At 34.4% G+C, this 22,382-nt stretch overlaps 1 protein-coding gene across 2 annotated transcripts in view; it reads left to right on the top strand.

Annotated features, from left to right (window-relative positions):
* The window catches only part of SNX29 (sorting nexin 29), a 139,684-nt gene that overhangs the window by 74,155 nt on the left and 43,147 nt on the right, over nucleotides 1-22,382 (top strand). Inside the window, exon 19 of one of the 2 annotated variants that reach the window (XM_040574968.1) lies at nucleotides 12,496-12,636. In XM_040574968.1, the coding sequence (XP_040430902.1) occupies nucleotides 12,496-12,636 (141 nt within the window). Of the gene's footprint in view, nucleotides 1-3,423; nucleotides 3,665-12,495; nucleotides 12,637-22,382 lie in introns of those variants that run through there. The other variant, XM_040574971.1, reaches the window with a different exon arrangement.

Genomic DNA, 22,382 nt, shown 5'->3' with positions numbered 1-22,382 from the left:
TTTCTTTTTTTGAATTTCTGTTAAGGATTAAGGATTCTGGACAAGCTCAGAAATCAAGTTTTTCACTCTTGAAGCAAGCAGCATTTTATAGAGAATCCTACTAGATGTGGAAATTTTAAGCAGACCTCTATGTTCGCAGAGTTACCCCACACTCCTTTAGCAGTAATTAACTGGCAGCATTTACTGGTTATGAATCTTAAGACTTTAAAAGCAAGGTCTAGAAACAGCCAAATTTTATTCTGATTTTTAATGACTTGAGTTCAAGAGGGATAGTTGTGAGTGGCAGAATAATCATCACTCACATCTTAGCACCATCTAGTACTTTCTTTGAAATTAACAGAAGCCATAGACATATGTCATTCAACTATGGATGGTAAAACAATTAGACAGTATATACATTTTAGTAAAAAAAGCTGATTAGAATTGGCCGTGTGCTTCTGTGTATTTATTATGTTCGCTTCCAAAATATTTTTATTTTCTGAAATATCACTATTTAACAATAATAGACCAACATTGAGATGGCTACAATAAATAAATGGTGACAACAAGAATACAAAAAATAAAATCTGCCATTTGCAATTTTTGCCAAAATTAAATAGGCATTTAAATCTTTCTTTCCTCTTGTACTGCGAATAGTCATCTGAAAATGGAGATCCCTACTGAGAAGAGGTAGCTATGTGTTGTGAAATTCAATTTTGTCATTCCCTAGGGTAACATAAGGAAATTTACCTGCTAAATGGAGAGAGAGAAGATCTATGTTTATAGATGTGCTACTAACAAATGCTAGGGAAGATATTGGTCCATTTGATATTCACTGATACAGGGTAAAGGAGGGTATGGAAGCATCAGAGGGGTGCAGGTCCAATATTTTGCTACATGAATGAAGAAATGTGGGGGGGAAAAAAACGGTTTGAGTCAGGATTTGGGGATGTTATGATTTTGGGTTGTCAGGAAGAGGCCAGTTGCTAGAGTCTGTGGAGCAAATACTCAAGCAGTTAAAAAAGGTCTCAGAACATAAAACAGTAACAGAAAAATGCATATTTTTTTAGACTTCTGTTCACTACAGAGGTGTTACAGGGTATTCCCATTCTGGAGTATTCCTTGTGGAGAATTAGCAGATTGTCTATCGTAAATGGAAATATCAGTAGAGGTTCTTGAATGAATGAATAAATCTACCCTTGCAATTCATCAGGAATTCCAGGATGAAATAGCTGAAAACTGGTTGTGATAAATAGCTTCTAGCCTGGGTACCAGAAAATTTTAAAGTGGTTAATCTGACACAATTTTAAAAAGGGATTAGGGAAATCTTAAAAGAGCAAACTGTTAGAAATCATTAGGAAGGTGATAGAAAAGCAGAAAACACTATTATGCCATGTATAAACTCTAGCTTATTTGTGTGCAGTTCTAGTCCTCTCCTCTCTTAAAAATGGAACTAGAAAGAATATAGGCATGGATGGAAAATGATAGATTAAAAAAAAAAAGTAAAAATTGGAAGCTTTTTCATTTGAGCAGCATATGAGGAATTCTTAGCCTGCAAGAAAAACAACTAAGAGGGAGAATACAGTAGCAATCTTTCAAGTCCTGAAAGGCATGGAGAGATTTTTAAACTGTTTCAATATGCAGATTAAAGCATCTATTGAAACCACTGGTTTGCAGTTTCAAAATAAGTGTGACAGTGGCTTTCTCCACAACATAATTGGAATTTGAGTCGTCTTGCCTCAGAGCTTGCAAATATGCTAAGTTCACATGGGTCTAGGAAATTATTGGGCTAATTAAATTGAAGAAAATCAATCCAAACACAAAAGATGTTGCTTGTTTATCAAGAAATCCCCGGATAGCAATATCTTGGAAGATGGGCAACTTTTCTGGGTATATATCACTATTTTATGTTCATTTCTAAGTGTACTGGATAAAATACATTTCAGAATTCACCAAAGAATATTCTGAACTGTAAGTGTTGAAATCGGTATGCCTTGCAGTAGCTGTACATTGGAAGAAACTTGAAGGTCATGGTGTAGGATTAACCCAACATGAATTGCTCTTGTAATGCTATGATAAGAAGGTATAATGTAGTCCTAAAATGGAAATAACAAGTATGATTAGGAAACCTTTCCTTCCACTAGTGTTCATCTCCTATGCATTGCAAGCTTATTCTAATGTATTCAGAAACACAGCCTTTCTCTTTATACTTACTCTGTTTTGTTTTGCTTCAGGTTTGTATCTTGAATATTGTCTTGCAGTGTATTACTGCTGACATAGTAGTATATTTTGTACCTGAGTAGAGAGGTGAATTTGATGACCCGTTGATATCATTGTTATGAATCAATAAATCATAGGGATTACTTAGGTATTATTGAATGCAAATTATCTGTGTCAGGAGCTCAGATTGGATTGTTATAACAATATCTTCTAACAAGAGCATTAGAAAAATTATGGGTTATCTACTTTGACTCCAGAATAAGCTTCAGAGGTTTATTCTCTTATAAAGTTTGTGACAGCTATTAGTAAGTGGCAAACTAATCAGTTATAAACATTTAAGGACCTGTCCACATACAAAGAAACTAATATTTTGTAAAAAGTAACAGCTAAGAAAGCCTAGTCCTTTAAACAGACAAATTTAAATGTTAGGCTTCTTTCTAAAATCAGGGTCATGCTACTCTTCTCTTACAAACATCCTGTATTCTAGTTAACTATTTTTTTTTTGATGACTGCTGTTGATGATCTGTGCAGTCTGATGCCAGTCTTTGTTGTGAGCAAGATGTTGGTCAGTCAGCCTACCATTAGAAAATAATTTCTTGTCTACTATATTCACAGGCATAAAGACAGAATCCAGATCAGAATTTAAGAAAAAAAAAAAATTGCATTTACACTTTACCTCTAGGTGGTGATAGTTAGTTGCAGTTTTGTTTAGTGACTGTAAAGCAAGATGGCTATTGCAATAGTATTACTTTGTCGTATTTCTCAACTGTAGAATATCGTGCTATTTGCTGCATACATATGGATTGCACTTTCCTGAGAAGTGTACAGCAAATGCCATAATGCCATTAGTCATGCCTTTTGTTGTTATAATTACCAATGGCTGACACTTAAGATAATGAAACAGATTTTGTTATTTTTAAAGTGATACCAGTATTTACACGGCTACTTGCAGTCCTCCTTGTTTGCAGAGTAATAAACATTTCAGGTTACACAAAACAAGGTTAAAGATAAACATGCTAATCAGACAAGGCTGCTATTATTTGTGTATCAATAGGAGCCCTCCATAGATTATCATCAGTAAACATTCTTTTATTCTAACTTAATTCTTCTGCATCTTGAAAATTTTACTGTTTAATATTGACTGACTGATATTTTTTTCCTCATGATATTTCTTCTATTACTTTAAGTGATGTTCTGTTTTTCTTGTCCACTTCCTCTCTGAAGGAATAGCAATATACCTTCAAATAGAGGGGGTTTCACAGCATCTGAATGCTCCTGCTTAATCAGAGAGAATACTTCTCACAGAAATGCAGCATTGAGGAGGAGGAAAACAGTGTCTGGAACTAGGAGCTTTTGTGGGGAGAGTGACCAGCAAATTCCCTGGGTGAGAGAGCCAGCAGTTTCATAGCGTTGGCAAGGTGCTTCTTCAAAGTCAGAAGTCTTAACAGTAGAAGACAATGCATTGACAGTTTTTTAAAAAAAATAAATAAAAAATAATGAAAAAAACACTTTAAAAAAAAGGGAAAGAAAGTTGAAAAGTATGCAAAGAATTGGAAAAAAAATTAAGTTCAGACTTGATTTTCATTTCCCTGATAAATGAGGAATTCGATTACTTTAGCAGCTGTGGCAGTAAGCAGGCAAAAAGGAGAAAGAAGAGTGCAGTCTTCTAATCATATTCTATCTCAGAACAGATCAGGGCAAAGAGAGAAGAAAATGGCCTAGAATGATTGGGAAAATTTGAGAGAAAGATATGATTCATGGCGTTCTGAAAAAGAGAGTGGTTTCCTAAGCCAAAAAGGTGAGTGCACTACATTTTCCATAATGGGACCTGAGGATATGTCAGCGAAGCATGACAGTAGGTAGAGGAGAGAAAGCTTTAAACAGCTGGGATGGAGGGAGTGTACAATAACAAGAGAGAACATCTTGGAGAGAGAAGAAAAATGGTTTTATTTATAGCATGTTTTTATATTTATTTATTTTTTTAAAGGAAGCCATAATACAACTTAATGTACAGATATTCCTATAACAATTCTAATCTGGATGCAAAAAATACTAGGAAAATAAAAGTAGAATTTCTGTTTTCAAATTACTTTTTACCTGAGAAACAAAAACATAGTTTATATTCTCTATATATCCAGAGTAAGTAGCACACATCTTATTTACATACTGATTGGTAAGATATCCTTTTTCCCTTGGTCAGAGCACCCAAAATCTTTTACTTGGAGAACAGCCCGTCAGTTCTGTCATTTACCTGTATTCCGTTCTGCAGAAACTTCTTTCACTGCAGTGGTTACCATGCTTTGCAATGACTATATGGGTGCCTCCCTGTGGAATGGTGCTAATTATTTTGGGGTATTACAAGTAATATTTCACTGTCAGAAAGAGCTGATTATGTTGTTATTTGAGTGAAATCTACTCTGATTTGAAGTGTTAAAGATAGAAATATTGATTCCATCCAGCAAAAGCATAGGTAGGCTTCTTTTGTTCTTTATTGCCCAGTCACTTTAGTGCTGATATGGTGAATAGCAACTGAACTGTGACTACAGAAACACAGTGAGCATAATTCTGCATGTATATAAGTGAGCGGAAAATCCTAAAAAGTATAACACTTTTCTGTCTAGTATGACAACACTGGTCATTTTTAAAGTTCATGCTTTGTGCATTCTCTCATATGCTTGACATTCCTATTGCTTGTATTTATGAACTAAATACCAAAAAGTTGGTTTTAACATAGCAAATAAAATACATTATGGTATCTGTAGTCTCTATGCGAGAAAGTATGTAGTCTTGTTGAGCTACAAGCTTATTCACTTTAATTGCTATTATGTCTCTGGTAACTGTGCACTAGAACCACAAAATGCTGCTCATATCACAGCTGAGAAATTTCATTGTTCTGTTAGTTTGTCACTACTGCAGAAGTTCTGAAATTGGATCACTTTCAAATATGGAACTTTACCATAAATACAGTCCTGCAGCTGTGTCAAAATATAACTTGCATTTGTATTCATTTCTTCCACTTCTAAGTTAACTTCAGAGAATTCAGCTTGAATTTATATTCCAAACAGAATCCCATTGTCCTGAAGTAAAGTTAAGAAATGTAACTGATTCTTTTTTTGCTATATTCTTCCTGTTTGAACTTACACCTTTTGTTCTTTCTGTATGTTTTAAGTAGAGAAATAATTTTTATAAAAGTGTCCTAACTAGGTTGAGATACAAGCATCCTCTCAGAAAAGCCCACTATGAAGTAGGAAGAAAAGGTAGTTCCAGTCCTCTGAAAAACATTTCTCTAAATTGTAAATTTTGATCATATTTTCAAAATTTAGTATTCCTGAATAATTATGATGTACATTAAAGTCGAGTGATTAGTTTTAAGAATTTCTTAGCATCATAAACCAATTTTTGAGAAACGGAACAAGTAGTAGTTACAGAAGCTCATCCTAGAACACGTCCTGCTAAAGTGAATGAATTTCCTTCTTTCCACAGAAAAATTACTCTGTAATTTTTCTCAGGTTACCTTAGCAATACTCTACAAAAGAATACCCCAGGTTATATCAGGTCTATAACTTTCTAAACCAGTAGATAATTTCTTTATATGTTAGTGAGAGTTTTGCTTTATGATTCAGAGCACCAAAATTGTTGCTTTTCAGTTTCTTCTCCCCTTTTCTTTTGTCTTAAATAAATTTAACAGACATTCTTAAACAATTCTATTCTGTTGTTGTTGTTATTTTTTTGGTTTGTTTTTTGCTTTTCCCTTATACAGTATGGGAAACTATAGTGGAGACAGTGAAAGTGGTAAGCTGGGGTAGGTGGCTGAAGAGAACATCAAATGCAGATGAGCTCATCTTCTCTTACTACCACCAGCCTTCCATCTTTAATTCTGAACTGGACTTTTAGAAGTCCCTGACTTGTCCTTGATGTTTTCTCTCCACAGTTGTCACAGAAGAGGATATATTTTTAGGGAAATTTTCCTGACTGTTAATATTTACGAAAGTTGTGAGGATCACAGTAGAATTAAAGTATTTGAGAAGATAATTTTAGTATTTTAGAAGAGAATTTTAGGAAAAGTGTTATTTTTTTGAAGTTTGAACCTGGCACAAAATTATTTTTGTTTTATGATTTTATAGTATAATATGTTATTTTTAAGTCAACAATTTCAAAGGTGAAAGGTTAAAGGAGATGCCAGCTTTGATGCCAGTTTTGTCTATAAGAAGGAGAAAAGCTGAGATGCTTGCACTTTGAGCTGCTTCTTGCATGTTTTTTTCCTTGTCCTTCAGCCCCCCCCCCCAAAAAAAAAAAAAAAAGTGGTAGAAATGGTATATGGAAAAAAAAGGTAATCAGAGTAATCTGTTGCATATATTTCATAATTGTTTCAAGCTTTCTTGATCCTATTGTGGGAAGGGGGAGGGAAAATTAAGCACATATCTTCCTCCCTGTACAATCTCTTCTCCCATCTCCCACAATGTTCAAGTTGCCAGTCTTAGAAGACACACAAAATCCATTTAATGATGGTTATTCAATCATTGGTTTATCCTGCTGAGTGCTAGCAGTATGTTTCTTAAGATATACATGTTCTGTTAAAATTTGCAGGTTTGATTATTAATCTTCTTATCCTTTTTATCTTAATCTTTTCTATCTAAATAGATAGTCTATCTAAATAGATAGTTTATATGAAGCAAAGATTCACCTCTTCCAGAAACATTTATAGCTTCTTTAATAACAATGAAAGTCTAGGATGCAAAGAAAAAAAAAAGGGGCAAAGCATCTCTAGTAGTTGATGTCTACTTTCTTCTGTTCTGAGTTCTAAAGTTAATACTATGGACCAGTGGTAGGCCAAAATTAGTGTTATTTAAAAGAAAATGTGAACTTTAACTGGTCAAGGGAAATAGCTCAGTTGAGTTAACCTGCAAATTGGCACTATTTTTTTTTTTTAAATGTTATCTATTTGTATTTGTGCTGATTGGGTTGTCTCTACCAAACCAGTTGCTAATTTTTCTTTTTGTTGTCACATGCTTGGGCATTTATAACAAACAGCACAATCTCCAGAAAAACTTTTTTAGTTACTGAGGAAAAGGGAGTTACAAGGACAGTGATACAGTAGAAATAGAGCAGTGCAGCAATATGGTTTGTCTCAGTCACTTTTTTTGTTTTTTAAATGATGGTGCTTAGGTGGCAAATGTCACAGCAGCTTCCTTAATGTAAATAAGGCTCTTTTGCTTTCTTTGTACTGCCCAGCATTTTTTTATGCTCGTAAGAAAACTATGACCTTGTGTTTGCAAACTTTCTCCATATTCATTACGTCCTTTGAAATGTTCCAAGTTCTCTTGCATCTTGTGCCATTGAATTTTGCACGTTTTATAGTAGAGTTCAACTTCATGCCTTCCCTTTGGCATTACTTTCTCTCCTTCAGAAGTTTTTCTTGCCTCTGGAATGGACATGGGCTCACAGGGACTTCTACTCCGGCAGGCTTGTATTTGCGGAGCTCCCATCTACAGAGTACTCTGGCTAGCATACATTTTTCATTGCGTTCAGATCGTTCTACCAGGAAACGTGAGCCCTATTTGTGGGGAAGATTTTATGGTCATTCAGTTTATGGAATTTTGTTCCTAATGCTTCATCTGGTATTTTTATAATCCTGAACATCAGTGCAACAGAAGATTCTCTGCAATATCCCTTTCACTATCTCTTTCTACCAAAGGTGCTTGAAAGATTACTAAATACTGAATTGTAAATATACTAATTGATATTTATGCACCCAAAAAGAAAAGCACTCTCTTGAGACTTCTGCACCTCTGAAGAAAGAATTCTAAGAATTTAATCCAGGAAGCTACACGGGGACCTGGGGCAAGCTGGAATTTTGGTCCGTGTCCTTTCTTTTCGTTAGGTTTTTATGCATAAGTGGTGGTGTCAGCGGTTACTAATTGAAGGTGTCAATAGTTATTAATCTGTTACCAGTGTCTGTTAAGCAGCTCTGAGTCAAAAATGCTGTTGAAGATTCCTTAACCAATTAAAGAAACTTTTATCTCAATAAAACAGTATCATGGAATTAGGTTTTACTCATTTCAGTATAGAATCATTAAATTAGTGCTTTCAAATGGGCACTTCAGTAATACCAATTTATCAGGTAGTTTTCTAAAAAACAAAACACTATTAAATTACTACTGTTTCAGCTATTTGTCTTCAAATCTTTGACTTCAAATATGTTTGTGATGAGAAAATAGCAGACTAATTCATTATATGTGCTTATTAACTAAATTTTTTCTTTCAGCTGTTGTAAATCATTGCTACGAAAAGGTTATTGGTCAGTCTTTGGAGACTCAACTGGGAAGTGCTCCTAAATTACAGGCAAAAGCTACTTAATTCATTTCTTGATGTACCAGAGAATATTAAAGCAAAATCTTAAGTCTACAATCTAATAACCATGCCAGAAATGATTTTGGTTTGCTCTATAAATGCGTAAAAAGCTTGAAGATTACTTAATTAGGTTAGGAATTGGATGATTTCAGGAAAACATTTGGGCATTTGAAATGAAATGTCATCTGGAATTGAATTTTAAGTGGATCAAAGAATGAGGCCCTGAGTAGTCCTTTAAACTTTCTAGAGCATGATCCTAAAATACTGTTCTGTATTTACATGGCATATGCTTAGTTTTTTTCAGTAGCAGAAAGTAGTGTCCCTCTGAGGTGCAGCATGATAATTTGGGACAAGCATACACAGAAGTCTTTTAATCCATTTCGGTGAAGGGTATGTTAGTATGGTTTAGCTGCATCCATCAGGCTTCTCATCATTACTCACCTCCTGTCTTTCATGTATGACACTCTAGAATATCACCCACAGCCTCACATATATCTTTTGTTATATCCTGTGACTCAGTCCCTTATGTCTCAAACCTGTTTTTTCTCCAGTCCTCCATATTTTGCTCCCTGTTGTCTATCTCTTTAAATTTTCCTTTTTAAAAATCCAAGCATCTCCATTTCCCCTACATGCCCCTTGTTTCAAACTCTTTGCTTCCCTCTGATCCCTTTGTCACTCAAAGTCCCCCTGTCCACAAGAAGTTAATTATAGTTTGTCTGCTTTTGTGCTGAGATCACTGGAATTGCTGTTGTGAGCTGGGGATGAGTCGGCTCGACTTGCTTTCTTTGATTCCTGCCTCGGTAATTACAGAGCTGGTGGAATGTTTTTGTGACTAGAGCAATGGGTTTCTGCATCTGCCCTTTTCTCCTTTTGGCCCTTCCTTGGGAAGAAGGGCCATTGAGTTTGGAAGCAATACCTGGTTAGAGATTTCTCAGAGGCTTCTTGAACAAGTTGCAAGGAGTATTTTTGACTCAATTTTTCCATCTGTTCAGTAGGGATAAAATTATTCTGCCTCACCTGAGTAGTTCTGCAGTGTTTAGATATTCAATGAATAAAAGCTACAGTAATTTTTAGATAGTAGAGGCAATTTGGGGTTATTGATGTTGTCTCCCTATGCAGCAAGGAAACTGTTCCTAGGGTAAAATGTGGCTTAAAAAACCTGGAACCTTTCTCTTGTTCAGAAACTGAGGATCATCATCACCATAGCATCTGTTTAGTGTATTCTGTAATTAGCATCCACAGATTACATTGATTTCCCATTAAAAGATCACAAATGAAATTGTGGATATATTGAAAATTATGGGAATAGATCTAACTACTTTTAAGACATCTCAAGGTGCTTGATTTTGATTGTATTTCAAATTTTTGACTACAAAGATAATTATTCTCTGTTTGTCCTGTCCTTAGGTTGTATGATCTGTATTTCATTTAAATGAGGATAACTGCCCGTATGCCTTGTAGGACTAAATCAGAATAAATTTATCCAAGCAGTTTTATCTTTAGGATTTACTTTGCTTGATTTACCAATTGAATTTGTGTTAAGTGTTTTGAAATATGTTGGCTTGTGAATAGTATTCCCTTTTGAGATAATAAAACTTTAAATGTGTACTAAATCATGAACTTCAATATGCCTTTCATAGTCTATTATACAGTTGTCAATAAATTGAATATGGCACAGAGTTCCAAATGTTGCATTTTCATGCTTTATTGTCTAAAAGAAATCAATATCTATGTACATAAAAGAACAGGAAGAAATTTTATCTAAGAAATTAATATGTGTTTTTGCAGTACTTAAAAATTGCAATTATAGTGTACTGGATTCCTTAATTAGTGAACTATGGGTTACACTTTAACAGGTAATATTGAACTGCATTATTCTCTGAATCACATGTGCAAAGATAACTGCTTAGTTAAATTATGATTTCTATATTAAACAATTTGGTTAAAAGTGCTTTTAACTTTTTTTTGTAGTCTAGCTGAAAAATTAATTTTGGGAGTGTAGACAATTTCAGACAATATACTGGTCATGAGAATAGGCAGAGAGAGGTTATATCTGAACAAAGAATAATTAAAATAGTGTTTATTATATTAATAGAATTTTATTCTACCATTACAGTTTGTTTTTCTATAGTAATTTACAGAAATCATGCAAAATACTTGCATTTCATATTTTCCATCATTTTGTTTAGAGGTATACTCAGTTATTATAAGACAGTCTTGTAGGTGTCTAATTATTTTCATCCTGGCTTTACTTTCACGATTAAAATCTGTATACTTCTTGCAGACTTAGTACAGGGTCTTTATCATTACATGATCTGAATTCCTGTTGCCAAAACCAGTTTATTTTTGTTTGTGTGCATATGTAATTCACACAATACTGTCAATGTCTAACATTCTTAGATGTGCCAATTTTGGAATTACAGTCTTCATTTTTGGTTATAGTCATGAAATATGATGAAATGATGTACAGTAATGACAAAAAATATAGTTGTTATCCAATAGACTCTGATTTTATGAATATTTCTTTCAGTGAAATACTATAATTTGACAGACGTATGATATCTGTTAGAAAATGTTGCATTTTGTTACAAGAAGACAGAATCCTCCTATTATTTGAGAAACCAGGTGTCTCTAGAGATGAGGACCTTAAAATCTCTTAAGAGGATCTTCTTAAAGACTAAACTAAAGGAAGGCTACATTCACCAGACACCAGTAGATCTCTAAAATACCATGAGTCCTTAGTAAAATTTTGTGTTTATTTTTTCCTAAGGACTCAGCAAATCTAGAAGACAAAGGCCAGGTGAATGATTCAGTCATCAGGAAAGGTTTCAATTCAGAGGTGGCATCAGACATCAAAATACAAATTTCAGTAGTTCTAATATTACTGCCCACTCTTTGTAGGATGGTCAATTTCTTGAATTACTCCTTTTTCTTGGAGAAACAAGGCAATGTTATATAATCAATACTATGCCAGCTTAATTTATGATGCAAAATACTGAGATTATTAACATGCATACAACACACAAACACGCCTATATGCATGAGAATGAGCAAGGTACAGATTCTACTGAGGAAGCTAAGGAAAACTTTACAGAATCACAGAGACTCTGGACCTTGAGATTTGATGCTTGGCTTATAGTTTCTGACCTGTGCTGTTTCAGCATTTTTAAAAACTGAGATCATTTCTGTAGAGGTTATTCCCTGGTAATGAATGAAATCTCAGATTTCAGTAAGTACATTTCACTTCTGTATGAATTTTTCCTAGAGAATGTGACTATTTAGCATATAATTGGTAATATGCTCATGAAATAATTGAGTGGAAAAAACCCTACAGAATCACAAAAGCTACAGCTGTGTTAAATTATACTTAATGTCCTATAGAAGCAGAAAGAATGAATTGTGTATATTTTATAAACAATAAGATTTCTAGTTTATTTTTCAATATAATTTTTTTTAGAAAGTAAATTAAGTTTCATACTTTGAATAAAATTATATTACGCAATTCTGATGCTACAAAGCCAATTTACAAAGTTGAAAAACTGTGTTGAATACATAGACATCAATTTTATAGTGGTATTGAATTATTTTTCCCTTTGCTCACTGGCCAGTAGAATACACTGGAAACCATGGTAACAAAAAGCACTACCGTGGTTGCCCCGGAGTCAGCTTAAAATGAGCAGGCTATGTTTTTCTTGATTAATATAACAACAGGACAGAAAGAGGGAAGGAGGGGGAAGAAGGGAGAGAATTAGATTAATGACCTGCAGCAACAGAAGCAGCAAATGTACAATCAGAGATGTACCTGTGGATAAGTGATCCTGGAACTTCTAGTACTGTTGCAAAATGAATGTGAAGATATTATATTGTGAAGCTTTAAAGAGCAAAGGAGGTACATTACTTCAATGGTTTGGCTTAAAATTATTTTCTTCCATGTCTGTTTTGCAGGTTTATATTAGAATAAAGGATGATGAATGGAATGTGTATCGAAGGTATGCAGAATTCAGAAGCTTACATCATAAGTTACAGAATAAATACCAGCAAGTAAGGACTTTTAATTTTCCACCAAAAAAGGCCATTGGAAACAAGGTAATTAAAATAACTCACAGTATTGGAAAGAAACCTTTCTTACACACACCACACACACACAGGGGTGGTTATGATAAATAATTTTTGCACCTGCTATATGGGCAAAATCTGCAGTATACTTCTAGAAACCAGTATAGAGTGAGAAGTAATCAAAGTAATTCATCTTTACATGTAGGAATGATCTGAAAATTAAATTTAACTATCATAAATCAACTATTTGAGATTTAAATCATGCTTGTGACTGTAAAAACTTTTTTATAATAAATCACTCAGTGCTTAAATCAGCATTCCTTATATTAACCATTTTTTTCCTTTTATATCGGATTTTCTCATTATACATATTTTTTGCCTTCATATCATTGTCCTTGTATCAAATATCTAAGAAGTACCAATCATAATGAACAGTTCAGTCATTGAAGGAAAGCTGAGATAATGATTATAATACCCAAAGATCTTCATGACACATTTGGCTTAAGACCGCATTAATGCTTGTATTGTTAAAATGCCAGAATCATTCTAATTATATCTGTGGCAACTTCGTCTATGGAAGAAAAATCACCATCATTAATTCATACAACATTATTTCATATGAAATAAAATTTCAAAAGCAAATAGAAAAAATGATGCTTGCAGATTTCTTAGTGGCGTTCAGACTTGAGTGAGTATGGATTGTGAATGTTTATAGATAGTAACTGCTCTGAGTTAAAATGAGTTCCCAAGTGTTCCATAAAAATGAGTAGGTGAGCTTGGCACACATGACATGAAATGAGTAGTAATGCACATGAACTGGAATAATAAGTGATATATGTTTATATGGAATTCACCAATAAAATCATAGATCTGTTTGCTTGACATAACTGAAGTCCAGAGTTAAAGTAGTGTGTTGTCTACTAACCTAGTAAATGAAAGTACTTAGAACTTTTCTGCTTTTTCATGTATTAGAAAATCAAGCACTTTTAATTTCTAGTAGAGTTTTGTAATTAGAAACAATGTATTTTCCTCTTTGTTATATAACTCGTTCTCTTTTTTTGAAGTGATACCAGCCACTTCAGTAAATTAGGAAAGCCTTCCTTTAAGCTTATTTTAAGTCTTTCATCCTAATTACTTTAAATACTAATTGAATTATAACTTCAGTTACATAACTGATATGTAGAAAACAGTTGAGCAACTCAAAAAATTTTGCATTGCTTTTTCTTTCAGTGCTTTAGCTTTGGGTCAAAGTTCTCCCTTAATCGTGCATAATCCCAGAATCACTTTTCATCATACCAGGTCTCAGAAAAAGTATCTGCTCTTTGGGTGCCATCCATTGTACTCCTGGAAGAGTACTATGATGAGACATTAGCCAACTCTAAGATTGTCATTGAAGTTGCCCAGGGAAGTGGTTGGAAGTATTCAAAAGATGTATAGATGTGCTTAGGGACGTGTTTTAGTGGTAGACTTGGCAGTGCTAGGTTAAGGGTTGGGCTTGATGGTCTTGGAAGTCTTTTTAAACCTAAATGATTCTATGATTCTAACTTTCAGTACAGGATGAGAGGTTTATGCAGGATCTTACACATTAAAATATTTGGTAATAAACATGGGAAGAAATATTGTCACTACTAACTACTTTTGTTTCAATACTGCTTCTTATTTTTAATTTTTATGGGCATTGTTGTCTGTTTGGTATGTTGCTAAATTTCAGAAGAGGTTTTTTTCTCTCTAATCTTAGTTATATTTTTTAAATAGAATAGCAGCTGTCTTCACATTTCTAGATTAATCAATCCAATCTTAAATTAGTACCTAAAGAGCAATTTTGTAGCTAAATTCTGCTAAAAAAGCATCTCTGAGTTTAGATCAGTCTATGGCTTTCAAATTTTCTACAAATCCTCGATATTGTTAGGTACCCAAATAGCATATTGATAAAACAGTCGTCCATGTGCAAAATTCATAATCATGGCTATTTCACAAGTTTTGGAAAATGGTGTTGTGTGCTTTTATATCCACCAGGTCTGTACCTGATTGATGTTACTCATTGCATCTCTGTTTGTGAGGCTAGTGAAGGTGATGTGCTCACTTGAAATTGTAGTGGCATTGAAAGAAAGAGCTTGTGTTGAAATCAACACCTTCCTTGATACCCACACTAAGTTTGGTGTTTAGGTATATGCCTCAGGTTTAGGGAACCTCCAGGACCACAAGAGGACCATGTTCCACAGGATGACCTAGAACCATTACTGCATAGTAACAAAACACTATCCGCTGTTTTACTATGCAAAAAATCGGAGCACAGAGGAGGAAACTTAGCAGAGGACAGTAATGTAGAAAAGACTATGGAGAACTATTTATTTTCATTCTTATTTTCTTGCTTACTACAATAGAAATCAGGGAGATCATGTTCAAATACAAAACTGAAGTTTGACAGAGAAAATGCCAAACTCAGTATTTCAGCTAATTTAAAAATTGAGAAAATGAAATATTTTTTACTGCTGATATGTTGTCATCAAGTAGCAGTGAAATCTGAAAATATTTAACAATTAACAAATTGTTAAAATATTTAACAATGTTTAACAATCATAAGACAATAGATTAAGAATCTAGTATTCTTATTAATAGTTTATTCTGTTTTTAATGTATTTGTGCCTTCTGCTTGTTAGCATTAAGGTAGGACAAATGATCTTAGAGTTCATTTTCATGATCTTTCAACAAATTATGTAGAATTAGAAACTGGCTTTAACACTTGAGGAAACGTTTAATGTACAGAAAACTGTCATAATAAAGTCACCAATTAGTAGACAGTGAACAGAGAAGAGGAAAGAATACTGCTGTGGACAAGTAACCTTTTTTCAATTACAAAGAAGTGTGTTTATTTGGCTTTCAGGTTGTTAACCTTATTTTCAGTGTCTCAGTTTAATTTGCATGTAGCAGATTAGAACTAATGTAAAACAATGAAAAGAATAATTTGATTTATAAGTGTTGCTTTGAATCAAATCTGAACAGTTAATTACCAAAGTGGATAAACTGATAGGAAATTGTAACAGTAATGCTTGTAAAACTTGATGTATTTTCTTACTTACTCTAGTCCCCATACTGTGTATTTTCTACTAATGATCTTTCAGTGCTGCTGCCAAGTAGTTGGCAAAATCTTTATAAGTAGTCCTTGCAAGAATAAATATTCTTCCTTCAGTTTATTGATATTTTGAGCAAAACCGAGAAACACTTGTTCTCATTACATGTGTAAGAGAAATGTCACTGTGGAGTTACTCATACATGTTTGTACTTTGCTTTTTTTAAAACTGCAAATCTTTTTATTCAAAACTTATGAACTGTATTTTTATCATTTGAACCATTTGTTGTGTAATTTTAAAACATGCTGCCCATGTATCAGCCTGGTTGGTGGTTTCCTAAGTATTTTATATGCAGCTGTATATACCAAGACTTGTAATTTCTAACCATGGTTTTCTTGCAAGAAATAGATCTCTGCATTTCAGCTTGCCTTCAGGTACTTTGGATCTTTTGAATTCATATTTCCATTATTGCAGTTTAAGTTTTTGTTGTGACTGCTGCCTTCCTGCCAGGTTCTTAAGGGCCGAGGGACTGGTTTGGTTCCACAAGCATTTCTAGGTCTAGAGAATACTGAGTTCGTGAGTTCATGAAGACAAGCTTCATGCGATCATAACACTTCATGGCAAAGGGATCCCTGTATGCTTTTATATAAAAATATACCTTTTTTTTTTTCATTTAAGATGAGCCCAATTTTCTTGCAGTTAACTTCTGACCTCTGTTGGTGCTGTGTTGGTGCCTTGCTTCTTGAACTGTTGCTTTCAATCTAATGGTTAAGTAATAATACGTGAGTACTTCCTGAGTCAATTATTCCATTTTTTTTTTGAATGTTGCAATGTCCTTAAAATCTCAGCTGCTACTTCGTTAAGTGTTAGAATCTGCCCAATGCAGAATGGGATTTAGTAACTGGATAAGCATCTAATTATCCTCTTGCAAGGGTATTATTGTCCTAGTAGAGGACATATCAAAATAGAAATGATTCTTTGCTCCAGTGAAAGATGTGAATTCAGTGATTGTCTAAATGTGTAGAAATTGAATCAGGTAGCTTTCTGCTGAGTGCTGACTTGACTGCATGATATCCTTTGCTTTCCTTTAAAATGTTGGATATCCAATATGAAAAGAACACACAGCACTTTTCTGAGATTAGAAGAGTGACTTTGCCATGACTCCTCAACTGCATAGGAAGAGCAATACAGAAATCTAAAATAAGTTTTCTGTCTAGGAGAAAATGCTGGGAGCAACATCATTCATCATTTTAGCCTGTGCAGCTGAAGTCTGTGAGCTCTCAATAGCTTGTTTCATGCCCAAACGTCAGTTCAAAAAAGTAAATTTGTGTCCCTCTCACCCCAGTAACTAAGCTAAATGATAGGCTGTTTTGTGTATGTAATTATTTTTAAAGTTTGTCAGTATTATGTGTATGTATCTTAAAAATATCTATTCATATATTCACACAAATACATAAATATATACATGTATGACAACATTAATGGCAACATTTAGGAGATAGGTGAAGGTAGTTTCTGGAATATATTTGGTAACTCTGCAAATTCTATTCACCAGGGAATTTATCTTTCTCCTGTTTGTCAGTGGACGTCCTGTCTCTGTCTTTATATTAACAGTGTAGACGGCTTCTTTTTTTTTTTCCCTGCCAGCACAGCTACGTTTTTTTTTCCTGAACAACGTCTGGTCTGTTTGCATGTTGCTGAAGATGCTGAAAAGATATAGACAGTCTCCAGAATAACTGTGTTTAGGGAAAAAAAAATCTTAGGGAAGGATGTAATTTAACTTTAGGCTTGGGTGGCTTTGCACCCTGATTCAGCAGGGCACTTCAGGGCATCCTAAAATTTAAGTACATTTGGCTTGCATTGAAATCAAAAGTACAGATGTATGTGCTTTTGTACTTTACGAGGTTTAGTAGGTCAGAGAAACTATTCTTTGTTAAAGTAGTTTGTCAAAGTCAAACTGTTATAGTGACTTGTGACTTAGAAAGCAGAGAAAAAAGCAGAACTTCTAGCTAATGCCTTTGGGCCAGTGGGCTAAATAATATTTCTTAGTGCGAAGCTGTGATACCCCATGTCTTCACAGAGAATTAGTAGAAAATTATGACTTTCTGTTGCTTCAGAAATAGAATACATTTATTTAGGGCAGAAAACTTTGGAAATATAAATCCTTAAGTTATATCTTAGTAATTTGAAGTTGCGGATTACTTTTACTAATGCTTACTTAATTTGATTTTTGGATGTTGTAATATATATGCTTAAATTCTATATCATTCTTGATTTTCAAAGTGATTAGATTTTGGTCTTCAGCCTTCTTAGTGGAACTAGTTATTACAGTTATTTTCATCTACTATCTTGCTTGTGGGTTTTAGAAAAACTATAGATAATATAAATATGGCAGACATGCATTTTCTGTAGCTTGATTAAAAAGGAAAGAAAGAGATCCATTTCTGTTGTGTTCAAATCAGGAAAAACTCAGATCAATTTCACATATTTAGCCATAAATGTTAATTCCATAACAGTGATTCTGTAGTGATAAAGGAAACGTTGTCCTTTAAGCTCACCATGTTACTTTATAACTGGAAAGTTCAGTTGACAAAGATGTATAGCCATGCAGATGAAGTTAATAAAGTCCAATTTACAAATAGGTAACTTAATGGAAGTACCATATAGATAGAAATAAAAAGAACTTCACATTTGCCATAATTAAGATTTCTAGACACAGCACATCTCTTTTCTGTCACTGTTGCATGTGCATCAGTGAGGACTACAGAGTATTTCAGATTTTAAGTCTTGGGTGAAGTGAAATCCAATTCCATAACTTATATTTCTGTCATGCTTTTCTCTTGAGATTAGAGTCACCTTTAAAAGAATCATCACAAGGAGCACAGTATAGGATATGCAGTCCGAATTATATAATGTGGCACATGAAGCCTGTTTGTAGCTACTTATGTCTGTTAAAGTGAGTTACAATACCAGCCCCAACAAAGCTGGGTAGCTTTTGTTGTTAGTTCACAATTTCTGGCTGCTTGTGTAACAAAATACATTTTTCCTATGAATTAATAAGGCAAAAATGTAAAAGAAGAAACAACTGTGGTATGACTAAATGTGATGTAAATGTCACTAAGACTGTGTATTACAACAACATTTTATTATAAACCAGTTGAATCAAAATAGTCAATTAAATTTGCTATTGTAGTGTAGTATAAGAAGAGATGATACAGTGATGCCAACAAGTACTACATTTGTTAGAGATTCAAAATAAACCTTAACGGAGGAGGAGCAATTCCCTTTCCTAGGAGGAGATAAATGGCCATACTGATTCAGGCCTGTGGTCAAGCCAGCCATTTTCACTGTTGGTGTCCAAAGTGGATTCCTGGATTCACGCAGATCCTCTGGGTTTTTATCTGGAAAAGACTCACTTGATGTTTTATGTATAAAGCACTTTAAAAAAAAAAAAAAAAAAAAAAGAGAGTTCAGTTTTTCTTCATTTCCATTTTTTGGCCACATCACTATCTAAGAGAAGAGAGATAAGTCAATAGGAAATGGTTAGCGTTTATATTACAAATACTTTATAGCAAATGCTTCATCTTGAAGTTCTGTGCTAAGAAATGTCTGGGTTACCTAAAACTCAGCTTGAAGGCTAAAGCTAGCACAGTGCATGGCAGTATATTTTATTTTTAGTGGTTTAATTTAAAAGACAAACAGTATGACAACTCTTATGCACCTCTTTCAAAATGTCTCACTGAATTCATATGTGCATGTAGGTGTTCACTTGGTGCTTATGTGTAACGTTTCATGGGAACCGTGAATTGAGTCTTTTTCTTTTCAAATTAAAAAAAAAAAATTGCTGTTGAACTTTAGTTAGAAGGAGCACAAAATATTTGGTATCTATAAAATAAAGTTTTGCCTCTGAAGGGTTTTCTTTTCCCTGTCTTGAAATACTGCAGTTAAGAGAAGCAATTTGTTCGAAGAAATTACTGAAGATGAAGCCTGTAGAAACAGTTCAGATGGTGTTGCTTTACATGATGACATTGGGGGGTTTGGGGGGGAGTAATGTAATTTACATGCTGCTTGGACAACTGCAAGATAAAAATATTGTGGTTTTATAACTCCCTGTGCGTCATTTAGGTATTCTAGTAGCCTTCTGGTATAAAATGAAAATATAAAAATAACTTTCTAAATTTATTTCTTATTGTGTTGGTGATGCAAAATTAGCTAGTTACTGGGATTAATAAATTTCTGTTTGGGGAGATCTTATGAGAGACACCCGATGACAAATATAAAACTAAATCCTCCTTTCTTTGAATCTGAAACTTTTACCTTAATTTTTCTGTCTTTTTGTACCTATCAATATGCTTGATTTTGTTTTTTCCTCTGAAATCTGTTATTTTATAAATATCTATATTTTAATTTCACTACCTTTTAGAGGAACTGCTGATAATAAACATACTAAGTGTTACTTTTTTATTTGAAGTGGAGAAAACTAAATATCAAATACTTCAGATCATGTAAAATGCTAGAGACATTTTCTGCTTGAAAATGTTGGTTTTGCTCACTCTACCATGTAAAATATCTTTATATGCAGGCACTGGAAATCAATATTCCACATTTATTCCTAGAAACTTGAGTTGTCCTATCTAGATAAAATTTCTATTAAAGGAGAATCCAGTCTTTTGAGTGGGAATAAAGTTGAAGGACCATCTTGCATCCCTGTACTGTTTGACATTTGGGATGGTCAACTGCTGAATTAATGAATTTTTCTGGTTTTTGGAAAATTATATATTTATTGCTAGAGTTAAAAACATTTCAAATAGAAGTATTTGGATAGTGTTGGTACCGAGGTGTCGATGGTAGTCAGGGGCTAGCAGTCTTCTTTAGAAGACCTTCAGATCTCCTTTAAGATGTCTTAGATGTTGTTGGCTATGAACAAACTGAGCAAGGTCACTGTGCTCTTAGCTAAATGTGTTGGGAGCCAAGGCAGCGGGGCGTTGACCACCTACCTCCCTGTAATGCTGGTCCGTCACTTCTGGGGCAGTCTGCACCCATCCCTCAGTACCCCCCTGTCCTGCCGTGCTAGATCCGTGCAACAAGAAACGGGAGGCATAAGTTCTGCTGAAGGATTTTGGCTGGGAAGGGAAATAGTCTATGGAAACGTGGTAGGGAAATGATTGTTACTGAGCTCTGGGGAAAATACAGAAACCAATTGCTTTTGCTTGCTGAGAAGGTAGAAGAGAACTTGTAGTTTTGGTTAACCTGTTTGTGGGTTTGGATCATTGATTGTTGTGGTTTTATTTTTTTTTTTTTTTGAGGGAAGGCATCACTGTAAGCTTGTTTATACAGTATTGTACACTAAGCACTGTTTGTGCCATGTTTCTAATGCTTTTTTGGGGGGGGTTGTTTATTTTTTTCCTAATGTCTTATTTACTGACCTTCAGGGCATTTTCAAACCTGATAAAAGGAGGAAATGAAAGAAAACTGCAATGGGGAGAAAGCACTGAACCGAGATGTATTTTAACTAATGTTGTTGATAGTTATTACTGCAATATAGGCTAGTGAAGAAATGGACCTCAATTTCATGAACTGTTTTGGTAGCTTCCAGAAGCTCCTGAATGGAAAAAAAAAAAAAAAAAAAAAAAAGAGTAGTTTGATATGTACTTGGTCTAAGGAGAAAACAAATACAATTTCCCTGTTCAATAGGTGAGCAGAAGATAAGCCCTAGGGGTAATGCTGTAAGCTGCAGTTTTCTATTGATGCTTTTTAATGAACAGTTGATTCCTTGACAAGTTGACACATGGTGGGCATTTATGCCTTTAAATAATAAATATTTAGATGAGCCTGAATTTTGTTAGAATAACATTATCAATTGAGTGCTTCTAGCAGTGAAATTAAGCACAGCGATAAAAAGAGATCAGTTCTGGTTTTGTTCTCAAGCTTTCTTTTTTCGTGTTAAACTCTTTTTCTCAAATCTGGTTTTGAGAAAGTTTGGCTGGATGATACTGCTTGGTTGAAAATGCTGGGTATTTTAAGGTCAAGGTTCTGGGATTGCATTGGGAAGGAATTTATGAAAATAGGATTGTTTGTTGTTTTGTCAGGACCTGGGAAGTTCCCTCTGTCCAAGCAGACTTTTATGCATCTGTTAAGATGCTTGCTCTCTGGACCTGCACATAGGAGGTCTAATAGAGCACCATTGTATTCAAAGAGAGCACAGGCAGAGCCTTAGTTATGACTAGCTGGGTCAAACGCAGTGATGTATAAGGTACCCTCTTGCTCAAAATAAAAGGTAAGACTTTTTTCAGAAATTACCATTTGGGGAAGAAAAAAGAAAAAAAAAAACACACAACATACTTGCAAGGCATAGCTTGAGCTTGCAGCACTTTTGGTGACCCAAGAAGCACCTGACACAGCACCAAGCAACTGTTTCCTTGCTGAGCAGCCCTGCGGAATACTGCAGGGGACGTCCCACATCTCAGGCGATTAGAAATGCTAATGAGTGTGGCACGTCTCCAAGTAAATTTGGGCCCAACTGAGGGCATCACCAGGGCTGTGGTTTGCCCTCAGCATGGCTGCTGCTGCTCTGAACTCAGGGGGATCTGTAGCAGCAATGCCTTTTTCAAATGACTTAACTTCAAGGATTGCTTTCTTTCTGGTATCAGTAAAATAAAGCCACAGCTAGAGGTGGAAATGTATCAACTACTCTGGAGAAACAGA

Source organism: Cygnus olor, chromosome 15 (assembly GCF_009769625.2).
Source record: "Cygnus olor isolate bCygOlo1 chromosome 15, bCygOlo1.pri.v2, whole genome shotgun sequence".
NCBI classification, from domain to species: domain Eukaryota; kingdom Metazoa; phylum Chordata; class Aves; order Anseriformes; family Anatidae; genus Cygnus; species Cygnus olor.
The sequence above is the reverse complement of the archived record's forward strand: the minus strand, read 5'-3'. Positions and strand labels throughout refer to the sequence as shown.